Source organism: Notolepis coatsorum (assembly GCF_963971535.1).
Source record: "Notolepis coatsorum genome assembly, chromosome: 10".
Taxonomy (NCBI): domain Eukaryota; kingdom Metazoa; phylum Chordata; class Actinopteri; order Aulopiformes; family Paralepididae; genus Notolepis; species Notolepis coatsorum.
The window spans coordinates 47,624,116-47,643,369 of NC_140174.1; the positions used below are offsets into that span (position 1 = coordinate 47,624,116).

Genomic DNA, 19,254 nt, shown 5'->3' on the forward strand with positions numbered 1-19,254 from the left:
CGTCTTTCCCAATGAATTCTCTTTATCGGGGCAGTCTTTGGTTCCTGTATCCCGCTAACCCACTGTCTCGTCCCTCAGAGCGCCATCTGAGACCGTGGTGTCCAGGAGAGAGCAGAAGAGAGCCCAGTACCAGCAGGTCAAAGCCCACGTCCAGAAGGAGGATGGCAGGGTACAAGCCTACGGTTGGAGCCTGCCCAAGAAGTTCAAAGTAAGGAGACCGGAACGCCACTATGATGCACCCCAAGGTCTTTACTGGAACTGTAGAGACTGATTTTTACAGTAACTAATCGAGATCCAAATACACAAATGAATGATTAAATAAATAGCAGTTACAGCATATTAGTCTCATGAAATGGGCTTTATATATCCAGTCCTCTGGACGGTAGGGTTGTTTTTATATATTGTATGCAGTCCTCTGTTATAAATACTGTAGGGTTGTTTTTACTGTATGCAGTCCTCTGTTATAGATACTGTAGTGTTGTTTTTATATACTGTATGCAGTCCTCTGTTATACATACTGTAGGATTGTTTTTATATATCCAGTCCTCTGTTGTAAATACTGTATGGTTGTTTTTATATATCCAGTCCTGTGTTATAAATACTGTAGGATTGTTTTTATATATCCAGTCCTCTGTTATAAATACTGTAGTGTTGTTTTTATATATCCAGTCCTGTGTTATAAATACTGTAGGATTGTTTTTATATATCCAGTCCTCTGTTATAAATACTGTAGGATTGTTTGTTCTGCCACTGTAAGCCCTTCTCTTGTGGTTGTTTTCCAGGCCAATGGTGGTCAGGCGGAAAGCAAGATGAGGAATCTACCTGTACCCGTCTACCTCAGACCACTGGATGAGAAAGATGCTTCTGTGAAGGTACACATTTAGGTAGTACTGTGGCTGGGTAGTAAACAGATATGTATCATTTATAAGTGAAGGTACATGTGGTGTTGGTAGTACTGGGGCTGGGCAGTATACAGATATGTATAATTTATTGTCTATCTGTGTTATCGTCTCGTGGGAGTTTTAGATTTTTCACCAAATGTTTTCTGAAACATTTGATAACGTTGAATGAAAATGTACAGTTACATTTTCTCATAACTTTTCAGTCCAATATGGACAGTGGATCCCTTCATAAGGATTATCATTTGATACCACAGCACCACCTTGTCACAAAAGCCTCCCCTGGGGAGAGTCCTGCTTGTGGCCAATAAGGCTTACATTTCATAGCATTATTATCTATTTAGCAGTTTGGACGATAACTATATATTTCACTATATATTTATAATATCTTAAGAAAAATATATATTAGTACAGGAGCTCTATTGGAAAGCCATTTTGGGGTCTAAACCGTGCAATTATTATGCAATATAATATTCACATTGTGCAACACATGCACTGTACAATCTTGGTATTTCTATTTGACTGATGTATTTACTGTGGATCACACACCCGTGTACCCATCCAGTAAAAAGGATATAGGTAAATGTATACCTATAGCACAAATCTCTACCGGTATATCGCCCACCCCTAAACAAATGTACAATTATACCACAAATCCCCTCTTACACTAGATATAACCCACCATGTGGTCTTGTTTCAGCTATGGTGTGCAGCAGGCGTGAACCTGTCTGGGGGCAAGACTCGAGACGGAGGCTCCATCGTGGGAGCCAGTGTGTTCTACAGTGATGCGCCTGGACCAGAGAGCCCCCAGAGCAAGAGAGGATCTCAGACCAGCCTGGACAAACTGGATCAGGATCTGAAGGTACATCACGCTCTCCCTCCCTTCAAGTCGTTGAAGAGCCCTTGAGCAAAGCACTGTTCCAGTGGAGCAGATAGTGGCTGACTGGTAGAGGACTGGTTGTGCTACGCAGCTCCCAGGTGTGATCGTGTGAAACTGTGTGTTGAAAAAAGCACATGCGCTCAGCAAATCTCACCGGGATAAATGAAGGTTACAAAAATAACTGTGTTTGTGTGTGTTTTATTAAATTTATTTACCAGTATTTTTTTTATTTTTATTTTATTTTTATTTTTTTTTTTTATTATTGCAAAACAAAAATTATTAAAAGTCAGTACTCAACACACAATGCATAATGAAACTTTCAGTAAAGGTGGTTAAAATATATGCAAGTACAGAAACAAGATAAAACAAAATTAGTTTTTTTAATTTTTTTATAATTTCTTTCAGGACCAGCAGGAGGAGTTCCGGCAGCAGGAGGAGCTGTCGTCCCTGGTGTGGATCTGTACAAGCACTGAGTCCACCTCTAAGGTTGTCGTCATCGATGCCAACCAGCCTGGGAACATCCTGGAGAACTTCTTTGTGTGTAATTCCCATGTGCTGTCCATCGCCAGCGTACCGGGTCAGTGGATGGTTATGTCAAAACATAGGCAGTGAACACCCTGTTGTGTTGTTTGCACATGTTTGTACCTACAGCGAGTCCACATAGGAGTCGGTGGGAGAGTAGAGCTTACACTGAGCAGGCTGCTTATAGTCCCCAAAGGATTTTCTCTATGCTCATTACCCGACCCAGAATTCTGCTGTGCAGTGCAGAAACCACCTCTTCCCGGAGATCCTAAAACGAGTGCATATGAGCGTAGTGGCCACTCGATATTACAGTTTTGAAAAATGGCTTTAATTGCCGCTTCCTGGTTACAACAAGCACAAGAATATTAAAGTTTTTACGATCTTACAGAAGCAGTCGTTTCTGAGGTGGTTTCAGGACCTAAGGGAGGCGAGCGAGTCTGAGGCTCATTTATAGGTTATTGTTGTGCTTATATTATTGTGGCATTACTTAACAACACAGCTTCCACACACTTTATTGTTGCAAACTTTTAATAGGTTGCCAAGCTTTAAGACTTAAATGACCTTCCTCAGGGTATGCAGTCACTGGGGTAACTTGGTAACGGATTTAAAAAGTTTGCAACGATGAAGTGAAGCTGTGTTCCTTCTGAGGTTTGCTGTTCTCACCTCCTGCATCTTTGCCAAGTCTTGTGCATGTTTCTCGGTATATCATTACAGCATTAAAGAGGAGAGCTGGCTAACGGTCACATGGTGGTTTACGTCTCTTACTTCTCCAGGTGCGCGAGAGACCGATTACCCAGCTGGCGAGGAAGTATCACGGAGGTGCGAGGCGGGACCGGTGGGAGACGGCAGCTCTTCAATCACCAGCTCGACCAATAGCTCAGGTGGAGACAGCGTCCTCGGAGGCATCACTGTGGTTGGCTGTAGCGCTGAGGGGGACAGTGGGACAGGGGACAGTCCGTCGGAGACAGACGGAACAGCAGGTAAGAGATGTCTGCTTATTAACGACCTTGGACTGTTTCCTTTTTATCTCACCCTTTACATCGGGATATAACACTGTGTCACCTACAGAGTCACGGACAGCAGAAGAGGCAACCGAAGCGACGGAGGCCAGCGCAGGGCCTGCTGACCTCACAGAGAGCCTGAGGGGAGTATACACCGAGCACGTCTTCACCGACCCACTGGGGGTCCAGCCCACAGACACGCCGGCCAATTACACACAGAGGTATACATAGGCACATGAACACATGAACACATGAACACACTTACAATCTCACACGAGCTTCGGTAATGATAGTTAGCATTTTATTGTCTCCCGATTGTCAAAATGTGATCATGATACTTGGTATTTGGGTGTTTGTGATTGTCAGGGAGTCTGACCTGGTAAAGGATGGGGTGAGCTCCAATCCCAACCCAGAGGAGCAGGACCTGATGAGAGAGGAGGCCCAGAAGATGAGCAGCGTCCTGCCTACCATGTGGATGGGAGCACAGAACGGATGGTGAGTGCTTATGTTTGTTGTTGATGCAAAACACCTCAAAGACGATCTCTCTCTCTCTCTCTCTCTCTCGCTCTCTCTCTCTCTCTCTCTCTCTCACTCACTCACTCACTCACTCACTCACTCACTCACTCACTCACTCACTCACTCACTCACTCACTCACTCTCTCACACTCTCTCTTAGAGCCATATGAAATCCGCGATCACGGAATCGCGGACGGAATCGCGGAATTGAGCAATAAAAATGGAATTACCTGTTAAACGTGGAATATTGCAGAATTTGCCATAATTTGGACTGTAATTCCGTTTTCGGGGATAACGGTGGAACGTTTGGTGCAAAGCAAACATGACCGGGACGCTAAAGCGTGTTACACCGCGCGCGTCACTTCCACACTGCTTCACAACAACACAGCAATGTCCAAGCGTGTAGCTGCTCCGGTCCAAAAAGCTACGAAATACCACACTAAACCCTAAATTCAGAGCAGAGCAGTATCCGAATGATTTGTATGCCTCCGGCGATAAGTTGTTTTGTAAATATTGTCAACATACTGTGATTGGACCCGCAAAAATACGTGCGATGATCATTTGGTCTCGAAAGGGCATGTCAAAAACAAGGGGAAACACCGTGCTTCCCAAAACACTATAGATGGAAATGATAGCTTCTAGAAGTTCTAGCTAAATCTGGTGCACCCATCCATTTGTTTAATGCAAACGATTGTCATTATACACTGCCCTTTATAATCTAAATAAACTTAAATAGCTATGAAACGTTACAGTACATAGGACTATAGATGGAAATGATAGCTTCTTGCTAAATCTGGTGCACTCATCCATTTGTTTAATGCAAACGATTGTCATTATACACTGCCCTTTATAATCTAAATAAACTTAAATAGCTATGAAACGTTACAGTACATAGGACTATAGATGGAAATTATAGCTTCTTGCTAAATCTGGTGCACTCATCCATTTGTTTAATGCAAACGATTGTCATTATACACTGCCCTTTACAATCTAAATAAACTTAAATAGCTATGAAACGTTACAGTACATAGGACTATAGATGGAAATGATAGCTTCTTGCTAAATCTAGTGCACCCATCCATTTGTTTAATGCAAACGATTGTCATTATACACCGTCCTTTATAATCGAAATAAACTAAACTAAAGGTGCCTAAATTATGCATTACTATATTTCATCACAATATAATAGATATAGCTAGGTTACTGACGTTGTCATTGTGATAATGTCAGTAGTAGCTAGCTGTATCTATTGTTTACACTTGAAATATGTATTTTTATTTTGTCACAATATTAATTGAAAAATATTGTGTAAAATTGAACTGTGTTTCTGAGTTGCAGCACTTAAAAACATTAAAAAATACTGTTATATCTTATTGAATTGTGGACATTTATTCATTCCCACTTATTAGACACAATTTCTGATGGTAAAATGAGCGTAAAAAGCAAAATACAGAATTCTGCAATATTAAAACGGAAAAAACGGAATTTGGGAAAAAATAAAATGGAATTTGGAAAATAATAAAACGGATTTCATATGGCTCTACTCTCTCTCTCTCTCTCTCTCATGCACGCACGCATGCATGGTTAGCTACTTTGCCACTAGTGACAAGTGTAAGACCAGTTCAGTCTAGAACGCTTGGCATCCATGACACTGTGTGTCCTTGTTTTCTTGTTATTTCAGCGTCTTACCCAGTTTTCCTTATCTTTGTTCCTTTTTTAGTTTAAGCTTCTTGTTCTCGGGCTATTAGTGACTGGGCACTGTTAACTTTCTTTTTGTACTTCTCTTTTTGGCTACTTGCTATGTTGGTGTTACTAGAGTTGAAGCTCACACCACTGCTGCTTGTGTTGTAATTTGCTCTGAATGAGAGCGTATGTCTACTAAACGCCTCAAATGACAAATGTGATTTCAAACCGTTTTACCCAGTAACTGTATATGACCACGGAATACCAATTAAAGTACTAAGTGAATACTACTTGTCTGTCTGTGTGGTTTTCAGTGTGTACGTACACTCCTCAGTGGCTCAGTGGAGAAAATGTCTCCATTCTATAAAGCTGAAGGACTCCATCCTTGGCATCGTGTAAGTATAGTTCTCTCAATGTCTCTTTATTTTCCCCCTGTGTTACTTTTGACACTTATTCTCATTTTGTGTTTCCCCAAATGTTATATATTCTAATCTAGAGCATGTTCACCTCAACTGAAATGCTAGTCAGAACGTTACTGTTTCTGTCCCGCAGGCATGTGAAAGGGCGTGTGCTGGTGGCTCTCGCAGACGGCACCTTAGCCATCTTCCACAGAGGAGAAGGTGACCCAACACACTTTGTGATGCATTATTCTCACACATTAGTATCACACACATTTTTGGTGCAATACTAATGGCTGGAGAACTTAAGAACTGTTAGAACTGTCTGACTCTCAATACTAAACACTGCACGGACTCTGGTGCGGTGTGCTGCTATGATATATACCATACATACCATACCATACAATGCATACTATTATTATTATTATTATTATTATTATTATTATTATTATTATTATTATTATTATTATTATTATTATTATTATTATTATTATTATTATAATTATAATTATTATTATTATTATTATTATTATTATTATTATTATTATTATTATTATTATTATTATTGATTGAATTCAGCCATTCCATTATTACTACTATGTTCTACTCTATTCATATTATTAACGTTTCTGCCTGTACCTCCCCTCCCCATGCTGCTCTGACACCTGAATTTCCCCAAGTGGATTAATAAAGGAGCACTTGACTTGACTTGGTATCGATTGTAAGCCATCAAAAGGTCATCGCAAGTTTGTCAAGTTTCAAGTTTCTTTAATAGTTGTCATACAGAAGTACAAAATACTTTTATACAAAATGCTTCTTACTGTTGCGCTCCAGAGACTGTGCAAGACAAGATAAGTATGAAATAAAATAACATAGTAAAATTAGAAGTAAAAAAGACATATGTACAATGTTCGATGCAGAATAGACGTAGTTACCATACAATATACAATACTGTGCAGTGTACTAATATACAATACTATATAGTGCAAGGCAGAAATGGAGAAATGGGACGAGGTGCAATTTAGGTACAATTCACAGTAGGTGTACGAGTTGTAGTCCAAATCCTTTATCAATAAATATAAAGTGTAGTGTGTTTGTGTGATCTAAAGTGTGGAGAGTGGGTGCTGCAGTGTGTTGTTTGTTTGAGTGAGTGTGTGCGTGTGGGTGTGTGTGCTGTGTGCATTTGATGGTTGTTGCATAGTGATTATTGTTCGTTTAGCAGCCTGATGGCCTGGGGGTAGAAGCTTCTTCTGAGTCTTTCTGTGCTCGCCTTAAGACTCCGGTATCGCTTGCCTGACCGCAGCAGTTCAAAGAGGCAGTTGTTCGGGTGGCTCGAGTCCTTAATAATTCTCTTAGCCTTCCCCTTGCACCGCTTGTTGTAAATGTTCTGGAGGGTGGGAAGCCCCCCTCCAATTGTGCGTTCGGCTGAACGTGTCACTCTTTGTAGTCTGCTACGGTCTTGTGCAGTGCTATTCCCAAACCAGGAGGTGATGTTGCCGGTCAGGATGCTCTCTATTGTACATGAGTAGAAGTTCCTAAGGATCTTCTGACTGACTTGGAACTTCCTTAGGCGCCTGAGGAAGTAGAGGCGTTGTCGTGCCTTCTTCACAACACTGTCAATGTGTGTGGTCCATGTCAAGTCCTCGGATATGTGGGCTCCGAGGTACTTGAAACTGTTCGCAAAGCTACAAAACGTTGTATTCTCACAAAATTAACTCAAGTTGTCTACAAAGTTATTTTAAACAGCAATTTTTTTTTACTTTTATGCTTGATGAAATGTGCTTTCGTTCAAGAAAACAGTTATTGGGGGAACAAATATAATATAATTTTTCAGCCAGCATTGAATATGGAGTATTCAAATGATACCCAACCCCCGTACCTCATTGTATAATAGGTGAAAGTCTTTTGTTCAGCAATCAACCTTTCTCAAACCCTGCCCTCATTTATTGATCCTCCAATCACAACTGTTAAGAAAAGAGGGAGGGTGGAGCTTGAGATCACTATTGTTCTACCTCTATCCTTTTTTGTGTTTTTCTCAGACGGTCAGTGGGACTTGACCAACTACCACTTGTTAGACCTGGGGAGACCCCACCACTCTATCCGCTGTATGACTGTGGTACACGACAAGGTGTGGTGTGGCTACAAGAACAAGATCTATGTGGTGCAGCCCAAAGCCATGAAGATAGAGGTACAGCAGAACTCAGACACTGTGGGCAGAATTACTCCCATGAACCATATTGTCTCTAAGTCTTAGGGACAGGGGCAAAGAAATTCCCCCCAAAATCTTCCCAGATAATTACTTGTTTCTCAAATTTGAATTTAGGAATAATCATGCAAATTAAACATCATCTGCCATACAATAATATCACAACAACAACATTAAATTGTGGAATGTATCCTTCAGGTTTGGCAAATCAGCTATAATTAGACAAAATACCTCTGTAAACTAAATCAAAGATCTTTCTAAATTCCCTACTCTTTTTATTTTTTTATTATTGATGTATTGATGTCATTTCAGCTACACCTTCCACTGTCCATATACTGTATCCACTATGTTTAATTACACCATTATGCTACAATAAACACTCCATATTTGCCCTCTGCAGAAGTCGTTTGACGCCCACCCGCGTAAGGAGAGCCAGGTCCGCCAGCTGGCCTGGGATGGAGATGGCATCTGGGTGTCCATCAGACTGGACTCCACCCTCAGGCTGTTCCACGCCCACACCCACCAGCACCTTCAAGATGTGGACATAGAACCCTACGTCAGCAAGATGCTGGGTGAGCCAAGTTTGTGTTCCAGCCAAATATAACCTTTAGCGCAACACAAGGTTTAAACTTGACCAAGAAAGTGTTTTTCTGTCATCTAATGAAATGCAAAAGGAACGTGTCTTGAATATATGTGTACAACAAATCCACCTCCACTGGCTCCCAGTCAAGTTCTGCATCTCTTTCAAACTCCTGCTCCTCACCTACAAGTCCCTCCATGCCCTCGCCCCCCGATACACTAAATCCCGGAACCTACAATCCTCCGATCTGGGTCTCCTCTCCATCCCTCGCACCAGGTTGCAGACTTTCGGTGACAGAGCCTTCAGCGTGGCATCCCCTACCCTCTGGAACTCTCTCCCCCCTGAATTCCGCAACGCCCCAACCCTGGACACTTTCAAAACTGCTCTCAAAACACACCTCTTCACAAAGGCTTTTCCCCATTAGTTAGTTTAGATTAGATTAGGTTCATTATCCCTTACCTGCCCTCATCCTCCCCTTTTTTCCCTTTTCCCCTATTGCCCCCTTTCCCTAGCCCTCTTGATTGTAAAGCGACCTTGGGTTTCCTGAAAGGCGTTATAGAAATTAGATTTATTATTATTATTATTACAAGATACTTTAATGCCACACAACTATGGTTGGTGGTAATTTTTTGCGGCACAGCATGTTAATTAAGCACTGGTATATCAACATGAAACATCAAACGCCCACCTCCCAATCCCCACAATAAATACATACAGGACAGTCACATAACAAGTGTTGGTCAGTGTTGGTTCAATTCAGTTCATGTTCAGATGCTTGCCCGTCTGTGCAAGGGGGGGCGGGCCAGGGCATTTAGTGTTCGGACTGCTGTGGGGAAAAAACTGTTTGTGAAGCGTGTGTGTTTGGTTAAAATTGACCTGTGATGTTTCTTCTTGACTTGTTTAAAGAAGACGTGTCCGGCCCATGGGCCCATTAACGTGTGTTGTCGGGCCTTACAAATAAATTTGATTTGATTTGACCTGTAGCGACCTGAAGGCATGCGCTGGAATATGTGGTGTGCTGGGTGGAAGGGATCGTTGACTATTTTACCAGAGCGGGTGACTGTGCGTGAGGTGTAGATGGAGTCCAGAGAGGGGAGGGAGCAGCCAATTATTTTGGAGGCTGTTTTGGTGATGTGTTGAAGTTTATGTTTGGTGTGTTTGTCAGTGGAACCGTACCAGACTGTGATGGATGAGGTGAGGATGCTTTGTATTATGGCGGTGTAGAATTGGACCAGTGGGGTAAACTGGTTGGTGTAGAGGGAGAAGAGCCAGGGGGAGAGGACACAGCCCTGGGGGGCTCCAGTGCTGAGGGTCAGAGGGCGGGATGATTTATTGTTCAACTTGACGGCTTGGGTTCTATTGCTGAGGAAATTGAGGTTCCAGTGGTTGATGGTTGGGTTGATGTCCATGTCCTGTAGCATATGGAACAGATTGTTGGGGGAGATGGTGTTGAAGGCTGAGCTGAAGTCAATGAACAGGATGCGGGTGTAGGTGTTGGGGGTTTCCAGGTGCTGTAGAGTGTGGTGGAGTGCCAGATTGATGGCATCCTCTACTGACCTGTTGGTCTGGTATGCAAACTGGTGTGGGTCCATTTTGGGTTCTGTGGCGGTTTTGAGATAGTCCAGGACCAGATGTTCATGTTTTCATGGTTATCTCTTGGTTATAACCCATGTCTGTGTCTCTGTCTCAGGTACAGGAAAGCTGGGCTTCTCGTTCGTAAGGATCACGGCTCTCATGGTGTCCTGCAACCGTCTCTGGATCGGTACCGGGAACGGAGTCATCATCTCCATTCCTCTGACCTCTGAGGGTAGGAACCGTGTGATCAATAGGGTTTCTGGGAAACTATATGTGGAAATGGGAAATTAGATTTTTCCATCAGAAAATATTCCGTTACCCCTGGATCTGACATCCTTCTACTTGTGATAAAGACGGTATTAGAAAGATCTGACATCCTTCTACTTGTGATGAAGACGGTATTAAAGATCTGACATCCTTCTACATGTAATACAGACCGTATTAGATAGATCTGACATCCTTCTACTTGATAAAGACAGTATTAGAGATCTGACATCCTTCTACATGTAATACAGACCGTATTAGATAGATCTGACATCCTCCTACTTGTGAAAAAGACAGTATTAGAGATCTGACATCCTCCTACTTGTGATAAAGACAGTATTAGAGATCTGACATCCTTCTACATGTAATAAAGACAGTATTAGCGATCTGACATCCTTCTACATGTGATAAAGACAGTATTAGAGATCTGACATCCTCCTACTTGTGATAAAGACAGTATTAGAGATCTGACATCCTTCTACATGTAATAAAGACAGTATTAGAGATCTGACATCCTTCTATATGTGATAAAGACAGTGTTAGAGATCTGACATCCTTCTACATGTAATAAAGACAGCATTAGAGATCTGACATCCTTCTACATGTGATAAAGACAGCATTAGAGATATCTGACATCCTTCTACTTGTGATAAAGGCAGCAAATCATGTCACTTTTCTTTGACATGACTCTTGGTATCAGATTTTAGTCTTAAACCCTGAGTAGTTTGAGATAAGCTAATACCCTGTTTTAGCCCGACATCCGATATCCCTACCATTGCACCCCTCCTCTAGACACACCTACTATCCCTACCAGTGCTTCTTGTGTCCTGCCCTTTTGATGCTAATCCGCCTCTTGATCTGTGATCAGCGGCACCAGCCAGGAAGTCGTCTGCGGGGACAGGAGCCAACCCAGGGGCTGCGGTGCGAGTCTACGGCGACGACAAGAGTGACAAAGTGACGGCCGGGACCTTCGTTCCTTTCTGCTCCATGGCTCACGCACAGCTCTGTTTCCACGGTCACCGCGACGCTGTCAAGTTCTTCACGGCCGTCCCGGGTAATTACAAACTCTGCTCTGCCACCCGCCACTCTGCATTCAGATCAGCCTCCAACCACAGGGGCATACAGTAGGTGCACCCACAAAAAAGCAATCGCTCTGAAGTGCAAGATGTTAGAGCCATATGAAATCCGTTTTATTATTTTCCAAATTCCATTTTATTTTTTCCCAAATTCCGTTTTTTCCGTTTTAATATTGCAGAATTCTGTATTTTGCTTTTTACGCTCATTTTACCATCAGAAATTGTGTCTAATAAGTGGGAATGAATAAATGTCCACAATTCAATAAGATATAACAGTATTTTTTAATGTTTTTAAGTGCTGCAACTCAGAAACACAGTTCAATTTTACACAATATTTTTCAATTAATATTGTGACAAAATAAAAATACATATTTCAAGTGTAAACAATAGATACAGCTAGCTACTACTGACATTATCACAATGACAACGTCAGTAACCTAGCTATATCTATTATATTGTGATGAAATATAGTAATGCATAATTTAGGCACCTTTAGTTTAGTTTATTTCGATTATAAAGGACGGTGTATAATGACAATCGTTTGCATTAAACAAATGGATGGGTGCACTAGATTTAGCAAGAAGCTATCATTTCCATCTATAGTCCTATGTACTGTAACGTTTCATAGCTATTTAAGTTTATTTAGATTGTAAAGGGCAGTGTATAATGACAATCGTTTGCATTAAACAAATGGATGAGTGCACCAGATTTAGCAAGAAGCTATAATTTCCATCTATAGTCCTATGTACTGTAACGTTTCATAGCTATTTAAGTTTATTTAGATTATAAAGGGCAGTGTATAATGACAAATGGGGGACCCTGATGGAAACAAGACAAACGTCTTTCTCAGGTCTGCATCCCCTTAACAATTGTATGTATTGAGCCGTACTGTATTGTACCCATTCTGCAATCTGTTAAATAAAGTTTTCATTCATTCATTCATTCACAATCGTTTGCATTAAACAAATGGATGAGTGCACCAGATTTAGCAAGAAGCTATCATTTCCATCTATAGTCCTATGTACTGTAACGTTTCATAGCTATTTAAGTTTATTTAGATTATAAAGGGCAGTGTATAATGACAATCGTTTGCATTAAACAAATGGATGGGTGCACCAGATTTAGCTAGAACTTCTAGAAGCTATCATTTCCATCTATAGTGTTTTGGGAAGCACGGTGTTTCCCCTTGTTTTTGACATGCCCTTTCGAGACCAAATGATCATCGCACGTATTTTTGCGGGTCCAATCACAGTATGTTGACAATATTTACAAAACAACTTATCGCCGGAGGCATACAAATCATTCGGATACTGCTCTGCTCTGAATTTAGGGTTTAGTGTGGTATTTCGTAGCTTTTTGGACCGGAGCAGCTACACGCTTGGACATTGCTGTGTTGTTGTGAAGCAGTGTGGAAGTGACGCGCGCGGTGTAACACGCTTTAGCGTCCCGGTCATGTTTGCTTTGCACCAAACGTTCCACCGTTATCCCCGAAAACGGAATTACAGTCCAAATTATGGCAAATTCTGCAATATTCCACGTTTAACAGGTAATTCCATTTTTATTGCTCAATTCCGCGATTCCGTCCGCGATTCCGTGATCGCGGATTTCATATGGCTCTACAAGATGTGTGGGCGCCACACTCTCCATAATATCAACGTTTATTCAATTAGGTGAGTGAAATATATCTACCATGTATAGTGTTTTTAGATCATTAGTTTAAACATAATTGTCCTGTGTCTACTGTAGGTCACAAGGTCTCATCTGGGTCAAGTGGAGGAGAGGCAGGGGGCGATAAGGCGACTGACAGCTCCTCGCTGGACGGGAAGTCTGTGCTGGTGATGAGTGGAGGAGAGGGCTACATCGACTTTAGGATGGGTGAGTACTAGAGATTGTTTTCCCAGATCGAGTACTCGCATGAATTACTTGAGTAGTTCTCAAGTAATTGAAATCCATTTTAGAACACATCTTAAAGTGCATGGCAGCAGCAATAACATGATATTGAGTCACGCACACAGACACACAGACGCTACCGATCTTATTAATGTCTCGCTCCTTGGACATAACGATGCACGGCAATATACCCAATGCTTAACACGTGTTGTCAGTCAAAACTGTCAGTTACCATTTGCAACAATTGCATTACCTCCACTCTGTCTGCGGCAGGTCTCTCCGCTCATCGAACACTACGTAAAGTGGGCGACATGTTGTTGGCACAACTTGGAAACGCACAAACGTGAACAGCTGCCTACATCCTTTATTTTAGATAATGCCAAGCTAGCTCTCATGCTCCACAGCTTCCAGTGTTTAGTTCCTGCAACAACTCACGCCTTGCAGGATTTCAGAGTGAGATCTCTGCTTCAGTGGCACAAACAAGCACCCCTGGTGGACGTATCCGGTGGTAACCTAAAAAAAAAAAAATCTACTTCAGTTGAAACAGCGAGCACAGCGATGCCCATCCCTAATGAGTAGTGCTCTGAGACGAGATGAGCACTTCTGTCAGGATTGCCTCTCGAGTAGTAGCCAAGCCTTGACCAGGCTTTTTGCTTGGAAAAGGTCAAAGAATGTATTGAGTTTATTTGATGTAGCCAGTGGAAGGGAACTGGGTGAGTGGGCGGGTTATTGTTGCCAGACCAACCGCAAGAAAGTCTAATCTAGAAGTCTCTTTTGTGTGTTCCACCCCCTTCTCTATGAGTCAACAGTTTGAGTGAAGTATCTGCAAACCAATCAATAACTACACTCTGATTCGGTCAAATGGTCAAATGGTAGCTTGAATTTCAGCTACCATCTTGAATTTCAGCTTTGCTAGAATGACATTCTGCATCGTAGTTTTGTGGAAAAGACAATGACTTGGGAGGACATAGCTTGATGTGAGAACTACAGTGAAGCCAAAAGATATGAACAAATATACAGGATGTGATGTCATTGTCCCTTGTGACATAGACCAGTGGACCCCACGTTGAGAACCACTGCCATAGACTAGATTGAATACATAGGGCCTAATTTAGATGGGTGGGCAACGTGGACCGTGGGTGCTGTATGTCAGGGTTATCAAGTGGCCACCTCCACCTCATATCACCAATTTAATTACATTTCAAACCTTTATTTATACTCGAAAGGCAACTCACGTTGAGTGTACATACAGAGTTAAGCAAACATACAGAGTTAAAGCAAAAAAGGCATATAAAATCACACAACATATACAATCATAACACGGCACTTCCAGAAAGCTAAACAGTGAATTGATCTCAAGCTGCTGAAGAAACCGTTGTACTTGGAGGATCAAGAAAAGAGGACAGGGCTTGAGATAAGTCAATTCCAGCCTCCTGGAACCACAGACCTCAGCCCCCACTTAATCACCACTAGACCCCTGGCCCTTCTATCCTCTTTGTTTTACTGTGTCCTACCTGTTTTTATTACTTTCATTGCTTTACTATGTTTTTAATCTTATATCTTGCATCATATTATTTAGTTTTTATTACTTTTATTGCTTTATTATGTTTTTAATCTTATATCTTGCATCACATTATTTTGTTTTTATCAACTTGCCTGTGAAGCACTTTGGTGCCAGCTGCCGCTGCCTGGAAATGTGCTATATAAATAAAATTTACTTGACTTGACCTCAACATCTAGACCTCAAGACACCTCAACATCTAGACCTCAGCCACCTCAACATCTAGACCTCAGACACTTCAACATCTAGACCTCAGACACCTCAACATCTAGACCTCAGCCACCTCAACATCTAGACCTCAGACACTTCAACATCTAGACCTCAGCCACCTCAACATCTAGACCTCAGCCACCTCAACATCTAGACCTCAGCCACTTCAACATCTAGACCTCAGCCACCTCAACATCTAGACCTCAGCCACCTCAACATCTAGACCTCAGCCACTTCAACATCTAGACCTCAGCCACCTCAACATCTAGACCTCAGCCACCTCCACCTCAACATCTAGACCTCAGCCACCTCAACATCTAGACCTCAGCCACCTCAACATCTAGACCTCAGCCACCTCAACATCTAGACCTCAGCCACCTCAACATCTAGACCTCAGCCACTTCAACATCTAGACCTCAGCCACCTCAACATCTAGACCTCAGCCACCTCAACATCTAGACCTCAGCCACTTCAACATCTAGACCTCAGCCACCTCAACATCTAGACCTCAGCCACCTCCACCTGCGGCACGGTGGTGTAGTGGTTAACACTGTCGCCTCACAGCAAGAAGGTCCAGGGTTCGATTCCCGCTTGGGGACCAGGTTTCCATGATGCCAGTTACCCAGGTGGGGTATCTCCCAGGCCTTTCTGTGTGGAGTTTGCATGTTCTCCCCGTGCTCGCAAGGGTTTCCCCCCCGATAAGATAAACCCAATGGAAAAACATGCACAACAACAAGATTGCTAACGCTGTGGCGTCCTTGACGAAGACGGACAGGAGCACTTGGATTGGTCCCCTGGCGCGGCTCACGTTGACGCCTGTCTGCTCCCGGCTGCCCTTGGGGGGGAAGGACGACGGGATGGGTTAATCGCAGATACGAATTGCATGCATGCATCGCATGTGTGCCAATTGATGACCTCGGAGCAGGTCCTAAATTATTATTATTATTAACATCTAGACCTCAGCCACCTCAACATCTAGACCTCAGCCACCTCAACATCTAGACCTCAGCCACCTCAACATCTAGACCTCAACCACCTCCACCTCAACATCTAGACCTCAGCCACCTCCACCTCAACATCTAGACCTCAGCCACCTCAACATCTAGACCTCAGCCACCTCAACATCTAGACCTCAGCCACCTCAACATCTAGACCTCACCCACCTCCACCTCAACATCTACTATAGAAAATATATTAATTTAATTTCTGTCCATTTCCAGGTGACGAGAGTGCAGAGGCGGGGGATGTGGAGGAACCCACTATGAAGCTGCAGCCCTTCCTCGCCAAAGCTGAGCGCAGCCATCTCATCGTCTGGCAGGTCATGGCTAATGAGGAGTGAACTTTTGACCCCTCACCCATGACCCTGTGACCCTGCCTGTTCCCTCATGCGCGCCGCCACGGAGAAGTAGTCCAGGCGGAGGTTGACCCGCGTAAAGGCGCAGGTCTAGAATCAGCACTTTCTCGTTCAGATGCCGACCTGAACCATGAGGTTGAAATAAGCAAAACAGCTCTTAGATCAGTGTGCGGGAAGGTGATCTGTGGCGGGCGGTTGCTAGAGATCAGTCCAGACAGATCCACACAACTGCATGTTTATTTTATTTACTTGTTATTTTATTTTTTATTTTTATTCAATCTTTGTCTTTGTTTTGTTTTCTTTCTTTTTTTGTCTTTTTTTCTTTTCATGGGTTGGAATTTAAATCCACTATTATGCCTATTGCTCTTCTTTTTTTTCTTTTGCTATTATTTGAAGTAATTCTATTGAATACAAAAACCATGTCCAGCTAAGATTGTTATTCTTATTTTCTCAGAAAATGCACCTATTTTTCCAGCTGAGATTCTAAGTTTACCCCCTCCCCCCCTGCGGTGTGGTGGTGACGGATGGATTCAGTGTAGGGTGGTTTTCTGCACTATTGAGAAAAGGAACAGTATGGTTGTGTGTGTGTGTGTGATGCACACCATGGCACAGGAGTTGAGTAATTCAGTGGTATTGAAATAAAGAGATTTGGCTTGATTGTAAACCGGATCACCTGTACGTTTTGGTGGCATCCGATAACAAGGTTGGGACAATCAGACACGTGTATCGAGAAGATGGACATATTCTTCGATTCCCTATCGACAAGGTTTTTTTTCTTTTCTTTTTCTTTTGTTTCTTGAGAGCTCGGCTTTTGATTGTATGCAAGACAGTTTTAAATCGATTTGCCTGTTTTCTCCGGACCTGGAGCTTGTTTCATTGTCGAGGGAAAATGCAACCCATCACAGGATGGAATCACAGTCTGTAACTGCTAGAGTACAGAACGGCCCCGTTCAAATATTCCCCTCCCACCCGTTCCTTCAGGTGACCTGATTAGCTGAATAACCAGACAACGCAACACTCTTTTCAGATGTAGTGATTTGCAACAGCTACTTCTTCTACTTATAATCTCACATATATATATATATACTGTATATCCTCCTTTACTTGCAAGTAAGCAGTTATCTATTTAGTTGGATTGGTGAAAGACACACAGACCGTTGTTAAGAGTTGTCTTCGAGTTGTTACCTCAAGTAAGGAAGGAACGAAGGGCGTGTTTTTTGTATTTGAACGGGGCCTTGTTAACCTCGTTAAGTCTTGTTCTTCCGCCGTCTTCCCTCCTACCAGCTAGAGCTTTGTAGACTCTACAGACTATCTACGACTGCCTTAGGTTTTGAGGTAAAAAAAAAAAAAAATTTAGACTCTTGAAGTGTGACAAAATATTTATTATTTTGTGAACGAATGTTACAAGTTTTTTGCTACCAAAGGATAAAAGAATGAAAGTTAATAAGTAATGTTCAGAGTAATATACTGAAATCATAACAACCCCCCAGTAACACGGTGCCTCTGAGCAGCATGCTGGACCCTGATTATCTTTACATTATAAGCACGTCTTTGTAAAACAAATCATGGTGTATAGATAGATATATATTTTTAGACCTTTAATCTTTGAATATTAAGGAGAGATATATGTGGGTGTATGAGAGGAGTGATCATGCTGGGCTTTTAGAAATGTACCATAAATGAAGGGGTACACAGGCAGGGACCTGGAGGATCATCCAAGCTTCCAAATCCTAATCTTGACTGTTAAAAGAGGTTGAAAACTCGAGACTTTTCTTTCTTTCTTTTTTGCAATGCTTCCCCCCTCCCCCCGTTTCTGTATGTTCAGAAGCGGAAGGTTCTCCGACATCACAGTCCCTCCTGATAATGTCTGGCAGACATTGATTCTTTCACAAGATGTTTTAAGCCTATTTTTATGAACTTTTTGTATGTCTTGGACTTTTCTTTTTTAGGACTTTAGGACTCTCTTGAGTCTCGGAATGACGGCCTAACCCCACCATCTGGTGCATAACGTCTGGGCCAGACTGGCACAAGTCACGGGGTGGTGGGTTAGGCTATAATGTGCCCTGTATCTCTGGCCTCTGTGCACCAGCATAATGCGCTGGTCTGTTTTTTTGTTTCTTTCTCCGTATTGAGGAGTGTGAGAGGAAGCCTGTCTCTATGTGAGAGTGTGTTTGTATGTATGTACCGGTATGTATGTGTATGTGTATATGTATGTGTGTGTGTGTGTGTGTGTGTGTGCGTGCATGTCTCTTCTCTCCAAGAGAGAAATGTTATATTGCAGTTTAGCCATTACAGTATTTATTTCCATGAATGAGCCTTTGCAATTCAGAATGTAACTTTGTACATTGAATATGAATATACACACACACACATATATATATATATATATATATATATATATATATATATATATATATATATATATATATATATATATATATATGAAACAGGAAAATGGCTTGGGTTTATTGTTTTGAAAATGGTTGTTGCTATTGAAATACTTGGTGGTTGATTTTGGAGAGGGTAACCGTTTATGAGCTATGCACTATTCCCAAGGGAGCGACACTCGTCTTAGTTTGTAGTATTATTACAGAGTGCCCTGGGGTAGAGGTTGTCTTCAGACAGACACAGGATCAGTT

The 19,254-nt window shown here is 42.2% G+C and overlaps 1 protein-coding gene across 1 annotated transcript in view; it reads left to right on the forward strand.

Moving 5' to 3' along the window:
• spag9b (sperm associated antigen 9b) overlaps window positions 1–18,967 on the forward strand; it is a 133,499-nt gene extending 114,532 nt beyond the window's left edge. The window contains exons 14-28 of the mRNA XM_084323034.1: window positions 79–208; window positions 783–872; window positions 1,600–1,761; window positions 2,185–2,356; window positions 3,075–3,281; window positions 3,370–3,523; window positions 3,669–3,797; window positions 5,816–5,896; window positions 6,054–6,121; window positions 7,939–8,087; window positions 8,506–8,677; window positions 10,376–10,492; window positions 11,393–11,578; window positions 13,347–13,475; window positions 16,482–18,967. Of these exons, the coding sequence (XP_084179160.1) occupies window positions 79–208; window positions 783–872; window positions 1,600–1,761; window positions 2,185–2,356; window positions 3,075–3,281; window positions 3,370–3,523; window positions 3,669–3,797; window positions 5,816–5,896; window positions 6,054–6,121; window positions 7,939–8,087; window positions 8,506–8,677; window positions 10,376–10,492; window positions 11,393–11,578; window positions 13,347–13,475; window positions 16,482–16,600 (2,065 nt within the window). The 3' untranslated portion in view covers window positions 16,601–18,967. The remainder of the gene's footprint in view (window positions 1–78; window positions 209–782; window positions 873–1,599; window positions 1,762–2,184; window positions 2,357–3,074; window positions 3,282–3,369; window positions 3,524–3,668; window positions 3,798–5,815; window positions 5,897–6,053; window positions 6,122–7,938; window positions 8,088–8,505; window positions 8,678–10,375; window positions 10,493–11,392; window positions 11,579–13,346; window positions 13,476–16,481) is intronic.
• The last annotated feature ends 287 nt before the right edge of the window (window positions 18,968–19,254 follow it).